The sequence below is a fragment of the Merops nubicus genome, unplaced genomic scaffold (genome assembly GCF_000691845.1).
Source record: "Merops nubicus isolate BGI_N331 unplaced genomic scaffold, ASM69184v1 scaffold35539, whole genome shotgun sequence".
Classification (NCBI taxonomy): domain Eukaryota; kingdom Metazoa; phylum Chordata; class Aves; order Coraciiformes; family Meropidae; genus Merops; species Merops nubicus.
The window spans coordinates 17,214-24,995 of NW_008630838.1; the positions used below are offsets into that span (position 1 = coordinate 17,214).

General features: G+C 43.1%; 1 protein-coding gene across 1 annotated transcript; it reads left to right on the forward strand.

Moving 5' to 3' along the window:
• Positions 1–727: 727 nt before the first annotated feature.
• On the forward strand, positions 728–5,525 carry LOC103779774 (dedicator of cytokinesis protein 11-like; the record flags this gene model as incomplete). The annotated part of the gene is made up of 5 exons (XM_008947419.1): positions 728–844; positions 1,070–1,159; positions 1,892–1,974; positions 3,132–3,201; positions 5,430–5,525. Coding segments are annotated over 5 exons (456 nt in total), but the record flags the coding sequence as incomplete, so codon positions are not given.
• Positions 5,526–7,782: the final 2,257 nt, after the last annotated feature.

Sequence of the window (7,782 nt, forward strand, 5' to 3'; positions counted from 1 at the left end):
CACACCCTAAAGTACCACAGTAGCCAACGTAATGGCATTCTTCAAACAGTTTTTAGTCATGACTCCAGGGGTTTTGGAGAAGTCTGCTTCTCAGAGATGTAAGCCAGAGTAAAACCGGGCCCCAGATTTTTCTACCCTTTGGCTGTGGCTGAGGTGTGATTTATGGAGAGGGCTTTTCTGCCTTTCCGGAGGGATGCTATTCTTCCTTCCACGGGGAGAGATTCCTGCTGTGGAGGTTGTAGCAGCCAGCTCTCATCTTGCCAGTGGCACGTTTCCAGAGGGAACACGACTCTCACCAGTTCCTCTAGCAAAACCAGCTTCGAGCTGAGTGAAGCCAGAGTAAGAGGCCATGTTTCTTTTGAGCTGAATGGATCAGCTGCTTATACATAAAGACACTGAAGCTTGCAGCTGTTAAAGCTGTGGTGTGTCCAGGAAGATTTCTTGCTCCATTAAGAAATTAAAGACTGTGCTTGGACCAGAGCAGCACAGTGCTTGCTTTATTCCTGTAGCTTAGTGCCAGTCACAAATAACTTAACCCCTCATTTCCATCTCTGCAAAACGTGCACATTGGTGGTTACCAGCATCACATGAGTATCAGACTGCTGAACTAATGAGCTATCCATCAGGAACAGAGTTTGAAGCTGTCAGGCTAAATTCAGCACAAGATGTTAGTGGTTAGTTATACATTATATAGATGTAATTTTTTCATCATCTGTTTTTCCTGCAGGAAAAAACCAAAGTGGTTGAACCCTTGGACTATGAGAACGTGATCCTTCAGCGCAAAGTGCAGATCTACAGTGATCCCCTCCGGGACCTGCTGATATTTCCAATCGAAGATGTTTCTGTGAGTTTGCACTGGCTGTTTCTAATGTTTGAGGCTCACTCATCTCCAGTCTTGCTTACCTTGGAAAATGTCTACTGTTAACCACATGTTAATTTTGGCTGCATTACTGACACATAAAACCAAAATGACCCACTGGTGATGTGGGCCCACCACATGTATTTAAAGCAAGTATGAAGCCCTGAAGGCCTAATTTGCACTGCAAACATTTCCTCCTTTTCCCTGTAGATCTCAGTCATCAGTCGACAGAGGAGGACTGTCCAGTCAACAGTGCCAGAAGATGCTCTAAAGAAAGCTCAGAGTCTCTTCGTCAAAGAGGTAGGCACAAGTTCATGCCACGCCTGCCTTCAGCACTTCTTCCCTTAAGGAAGATGCTCTGCTGTAGCTCCTGGTCTGCAAGGCTGCAGATCACCTAGTTTTTCCTGTGTGGCAAGCACCAGTGACTGTCAGGCTTGCTGCATGAGGTAGTTCTTGGATGTGACTCTTGTGCAGTGCTTCTTTCTAGTAGGTTTTGTATGCAGACAAGGTGTGTAGGTTTGCATCGCCTGCCTGAGCTGCAGGGTGCAGGCATGCTGTGGGGCAAGGCATGGATGACACAGCATCCCCAGAGCATCCTGTGTGCTATGGGCTTGTTCTGCTGCTCTCTAGGACCATTCTCTCCAAGTGCAGTGGAACTAAATGCCAAGTGTTGGTCAATGTTTAGTTAGAGACACTACATTTCCAAGGGCATAAAATTGGTGCTTTCTGGAAAACAATTCCCTTCCAAATCACTACTCCAAATCACTACAAGACTTTAAAAAATTAAATGCCTGGAGCAATGTAAATACAAAATCAGTAGCTGCATGGCAGGCCAGATGCCTGTAATTTTGTCTCTGTGCTGAAAAGGTTACTTATGAAGTTCTATATTGCAGCACAAAACAAGCGAAGCAGCTTGTTCAGACCCTTTCCACTTGTGCTTATCTCACTCAGCAGTCTGTAACCTTTCAGACTGGTCCATGCTTTTGCTTTGCTTGGTGTAGCTTTCAAAGAGCTGTATTGTTTTCCTTTCAGTGCATTAAAACCTACAGCTCAGACTGGCATGTGGTAAATTACAAGTATGAGGAATACTCAGGAGACTTTCGGATGTTGCCATGGTAAGTGTCACACTCCCTTGGAATACTAATGCGTGGTCACAGAACTGGGGTTTGATCAGGCTTAGGAGGAAAAATCTGCCCTTTTTCCTGATGACTGTGCCACAAGCAGCCTCCCTTCCAGAAGTATGTCACTCTGAAGGCTAGAGAGCCAGAAGTTTGTTTTACGATGCCATTGTCACTTAGTTGGGTCGGGGAGGTGCTGACAATATTGCCAGCATGGGTTGTTACTTCACATCCCATTCACCAGCATGCAAGCAGCCCCCTCCATCTAGGACAAGGACAGACTAAAGTCTGGCACGTGGCAGGATTAGGGCTGTTGGCGGTGTCTGCCCATCTTGACCTGGGATTCCTGTTGTCCCTCTGGGCTGATGTTCTGTGCATGCTAGACACAGTGTTCCCATGCTGAGCAGATCCTCTTTGTGCCCCCTGTTACTGAGATGTTGTGTTACAACTGCAGTCTGGTGGTGCAATAGTGCTGTTAATGCTGGCAGTGCCGGAGAGTTGTGCTCTCTGAAGTGCTGGATGTTCCAGTGATTCCAGCCCCATAGCTAATGGGGGTTTTCAGACACAGGTATACATCCTGGATTGCCGCTGCATTGATAGCTGGAATTTCCCAGTGGTGGTGCCTGCTCTGCACCCTCTCCCTATGCTCTGTGCACGTCTGGACCACTGTTCAGGCTGCTCATGTGCTGGCAGCTTGTTAAATGCTTTTTCTTGTTAATTGGCTGAAGAGGATCTCAGGAGGAAGTGAAGCAGCAAGGGGGCAACACTGTTGATCAAATCGTATTAAAGTTTGTGAATAGTCTTGCAGCCTGACCTTGCTTCTTTTTTAGCAAAATGGAAGATAGACTGATTTGCTGCATCTCTGTGTTGCATAAATGCAAATCAGCAAAAGTTCTGCAGGATCAGATAGCTAATGAGGAGAAAGCTAATTACATACTGCTTATGCTTAATTTCCATGAAATGCACTCAGAAGTTAGCTTTCTCCAGCTGTAAGGTGCTGTAGGGCTTTTGAAATCTGTCTTCTGCAGGAGGACAGTTCTGCTGTGCTCTGTAGTCTGCAGTTTGGCTATTGGTTCTGGATCCAGGATCCATTTCCTGGCTTGGAGGATCCTTGTTTCCCAGTCATTAAAAATGAAAATGTGTTGTGATTTCAGCAAATCCTTTAGGCCAGACAAGATTCCAAGCCATGTGTTTGAAATTGATGAAGACTTTGAAAAGGATGAGGTAAGGAGAGGTTTTTTACATATTCCATTTGAAAATTTGTTAAAAAGAAGACTTCATAAGGCAAAGTGAATTCAATTTCCAGGAATGATTTTCTGATGAGATGTTTCATACTGTGAAAGTGTAACCAAAACTGAGATAGTGATTTATTTCAAAGTCCGACAAGATAATTTTTTGGAGCCAAGGGTCTCCTAAATTATCTGAAAGATTGACCATAATATTTCTCATGGCTTTTTCACTTGAAATGCTGCAACAGCAGAAGAGCAAGAAAAAAAGCCAAAAAATTACTAAGTAAAATTCTTCACATCCACAATTAAAAGTGGTCGATTTGATTTTCAACTACACTGTGATATCAGGGTCCTCCTCTTAAGAAGTTTTGTGTTCTAACTGAATAGCCTGCAATTTTTGAATCAGTCACTTCTACCCAGAATATTCACAGTGTGTCAATCTCCTGTATATACTGTACAAATGTTCAGAGACATTTGCTTCCTCTGGAAGTTGGTGTGTTTGTGCTCACGTGATTGCAGGCGAGATATACAGCTCTGAAGCTCTTCCACGGGGGTGAGCTGGAGGCTCTGATAATTGGGACATCTCAGACCTGGTGGTCATTTTGGACCTGTGTCCCTGTGCACATTGCATTTGCTCCAAAAGAGAGGGGTAGTAGTTTTCTGTCTCAAGTACCATGTGAAGCTTAATTCACAGATGTGATATTAGGAAGTTATTATATATGGTGGGAAGAGTTTATCCTAGCCTTTTAAAATCCATGTGGCACCAAGGTGCTGCTGCTGAGCAACTTAGAGAGGAAAAGGGAAGTTTCTTGCAGAGGTGAAGATTTGAAAGGAGTGTTTCATACACGTTTCTCACAATTGCTGTATATGTCCCAGCACACCTTGGGTCTGGACAGGGAAGACTTTTTTCTAAGTGGAATGTGTTTTCAAGTTCACCCTTAATTTTTTTTGGCTGTGTTTTCAGTTTGCATTATGTGGTTAATTTGAGTTCTTAGCTCTCTAATAATATCTAATTTGAGCTGCAAAGCTATGCACATGCAGTATGTTATTCGCATGCCTCTGAAAAAAACAGAAGGACAAAAATATGCTATCAGAATTTGATGGAGACCTTTTTTTTCTGGTCAGTGTCCCAAATACTCAACTGAAGTTGCTGATCTTGATTGTGGAGGAGTATTGCCTGTGCTTTAGCAGCTATTTTGGCATTTATCTGTTTTGGCATGGACATATCTAAAGGATTCTGTTAGTTTCCTGATGGAGTGTGTATATCAGAATTGTGTAATGGAAATTCAAGTAAAAGAAATCTCTTGATGAAAAAAAGATGAAGCATTATAAAGGGTTGTTTTACCCAAGGAAATAAAGCATTAGACAATTTATTTTGTCACTGAAAGTTTGACAGGAAAAGAGTGACCTTGCATTTGGGATCCAGGAGACAATACAAACCAGGTCCCATCATAGCTCATCAGCAGACAATCCAGGCCCACCTCTGCTGCTGAGTCACTGGAAGTCCCAGGGTGAGCTATTTTCCACCAGTCTGGGATGTCGTTTCCCTCCCTTCTCAGTGGAGGCCACTGTTAGGCATGAATGGAGGGTTGTTCTCCCTTTCTGGGACTATGGGACAGGAGCAGAGATGTAAATCCCAGCTGATATGCCCAGAACAGCCTGGCTGGGTCACCTCAAACTTTTTGTTTTGAAAAATGTGAAGTTACATTTTTCAATTATATTTTACAATTGTACAATTACAATTACAGTCAGTTGCATTTCAGCTATTGGGCTTTGGTGGCTTTTGGCTAAGTTTAAAATGGAGAGTGGATTTATATAAAGGAAAACTACAAAATAAACCTGGACTTCTGCATTTTGCAAATTTCTGAACAGGCCATTTTGCAAACTTACTTCTTCCCCAGGTTTTTGAAATATTGTGTAAGAACCAACATGCATTTTGTCGTTGCTGTGCAACTCTAACAGCATAGGTGTAATCTTCCTTATTTAAAGGTGATCCAAACTAGCCCAGTTTGCCTCATTCTTGGAAGAGATTACCCTGGAATTTTTTTGTGATAACACTGTGTGTGTATCTGTCCATGCTACACATGCATTCTATGTGTTACTACAATTCTGTAGTTAGAACAATATTGCTTTCCAGAATGGACATATCCCTTGTATCCAAGGGAAATGTTGTGTGAGAGTTCACCTGATCTTCTCTTTTTCTGATCTTTTTCTCTCTTGCAGGATTCCTCATCCCTGTGCTCCCAGAAGGGTGGTGTGATAAAGCAAGGCTGGCTGCACAGAGCAAACGTAAATAGCACAATCACTGTTACCATGAAGGTGAGTTTGAGCCAGCATTCTGTTAATTGTGAACAAGGTATGAGATTAGTTTCACTCTGCATCTCTAGAGCTAGCAGGAGCACAACGTGTAGGTTTGGTTTTGGATGGGCATCTGTCCCTCTTGTAGAGTGTCTCAAGGTGGACTGAAACCCCAGTCTGATAATAGCTTTTGACCTTCCAACCCCCCCCGAATATAAGACAAACACACTTCAAATCATGACAGGCAAGGTGAGCAAAAAAGCAAAGCATGTTCTAGTAAGACAAGATTGCTTTCTGAGTGAGCAGCTGAGGGCTAGAAGGGGAAAGCAGTTTAAATAACTGAAGCAGCTGCCCTGCAGAGAAGACTTTCTGTAATTGATAGTTTTCTTACTGGTAGGAAGTGTGTACAGAGTCCAGCTTTAAACTGAAATGGCAAGTCTTTGCTTACGAACAGGGATGACTGGGGTGATGGAGTGTTACTAACCTAGAAGCAACAGCTGCATTGTCTCTGGTGTATGTAATCCAGCATGACATTGCTTAGATTTTGCAGTGGAGGTTTTTAATAGTTCCACCATAGGTTTGTGCTGTAGCAATGAGACTGTCATTCCACCATGCAGCTGCCTTGTCACAGCATAGAGAATTAGAGACTTATGCTCAATGGTGCAGCTGAAGGATGGCTGCAGTGAAACTGCTTTGTAAGGAAATCAGTAAATATGAAAAAGCTCGGTTGTTCTGAGGATTGATTCAATAAATTCTATGAGAAGTGGAACCATTCATAGGTCTAATTTTAATCTGAGTTTTAAAATGACTACTCATGAGCTTAATGACTATAGAAAAGGATTTTCTGTTCCTCTGCTTTTCCAAGCAGCAAGGTTGAAGCCGTTTCTGCTCCTGTAACTTCTGGGGGAGTTATCCTAGATGCTTAAAGCAGTCAGTTGGATCCATTCTTAACTGAGCCTCTTGAGGCTTGGGGCTAACAGCAGCACCTCAGACCCAACTTTTAGAGGTGTTATCTGAACTATACTTGCTTCAATTCAGTTAGTAACATCCACAGAGTCTCTCATGAAACTTGGATATCAAAGTGCCAAAAATCAGTACCAGTTTTTTGAGCTGGACCTGGTCACTTCTGTGTCATGCAAAACACCTCCTAAGGCACATGTGAGAAATCTGAGGATTTGGGATGTCTTTAGCCTAGCAGCACTTTGAGAGGCTGGGGAGGTATTGCAAAAGCATCCATCTTTTGAGTGCTGGCTCCTTCATTGCTGGAAAGTGCTGAGCTGTTGGTACCTCACACTGTTGCTAAGCACGTGCAGACTGTATTTTGCGGAGATCCAGCCCACAAGCAAACTGTAATTAGGCTATAGCTGCCAACCTTTATTTCAGAGTAACCCTTCCTTTGCAGAGAAGTTCCTTGGTTTTGGCTCTCTTGCTGTCTGTTCTGCAGTGTGTCAATGTGCTTAGTTAGCACCATGGCATTAGGATTCCTGGCCTGCCTGCCTGCCTCCCTTCCTTCTTCCCTTCCCCATGGAGTTCCCTCATTCTCAAGCCATCCTTCTGCAATTGCAGTGCTCACCAGCAGCACCTGTAGCCTGATCAGAGAGGATGTTCCCTCTGCTCCTAGGTTTATAGTGTTCATTTTAAATGATCACAGTGTTCTGACAATTATTTCACAGCAGTACTTATAAGAGGAAGATCATAGAAATAATGTTTGCTGCTTACTTCTGCATTTCATCAGAATCCAGACAATGCAAATGGCTTAGTATAAAATCCCATACACACAAAGGATATCAACCCTGTAACATCTAGAGAGAGATCTGTCATGAGTTTCTGTAGCATCTACTGCCAAAGTTTCTGAGATTGATGCAGTGAAGTGCTAAATCAATGTTTCAGCTGGCTTAATGCTTAGCATACTTAGCTTTCCATGTATTTTTATGCTTTGTTAAACTAAAGGTGTAGCTAAATCTTATAAAACTTGAAGCTCAACAACCCTTGGAGCATCTCTGCAGCTAACTAGTCATCTAAATTATGCCAGAGGTTATTGTTCAGAGATCTTAGATTACCATTCAGAGCGCAATGCTCCCTCGTGGTTCTCTGCAAGTGAGTGGTTTTATTGACCACATGCTAGTGTCAGTGATGATGGGAGCAGGAAATTACTGGTAGACTCCCATCTGGGATGAAAAATGCTGTGCTTATTCATAGGTCCTCCAGATATGCAGAACAGAGTGCTGCTTGCCCTGTCTTCCTTCATGATTCTCCAGCCACACTCCTGGAGTCAGGG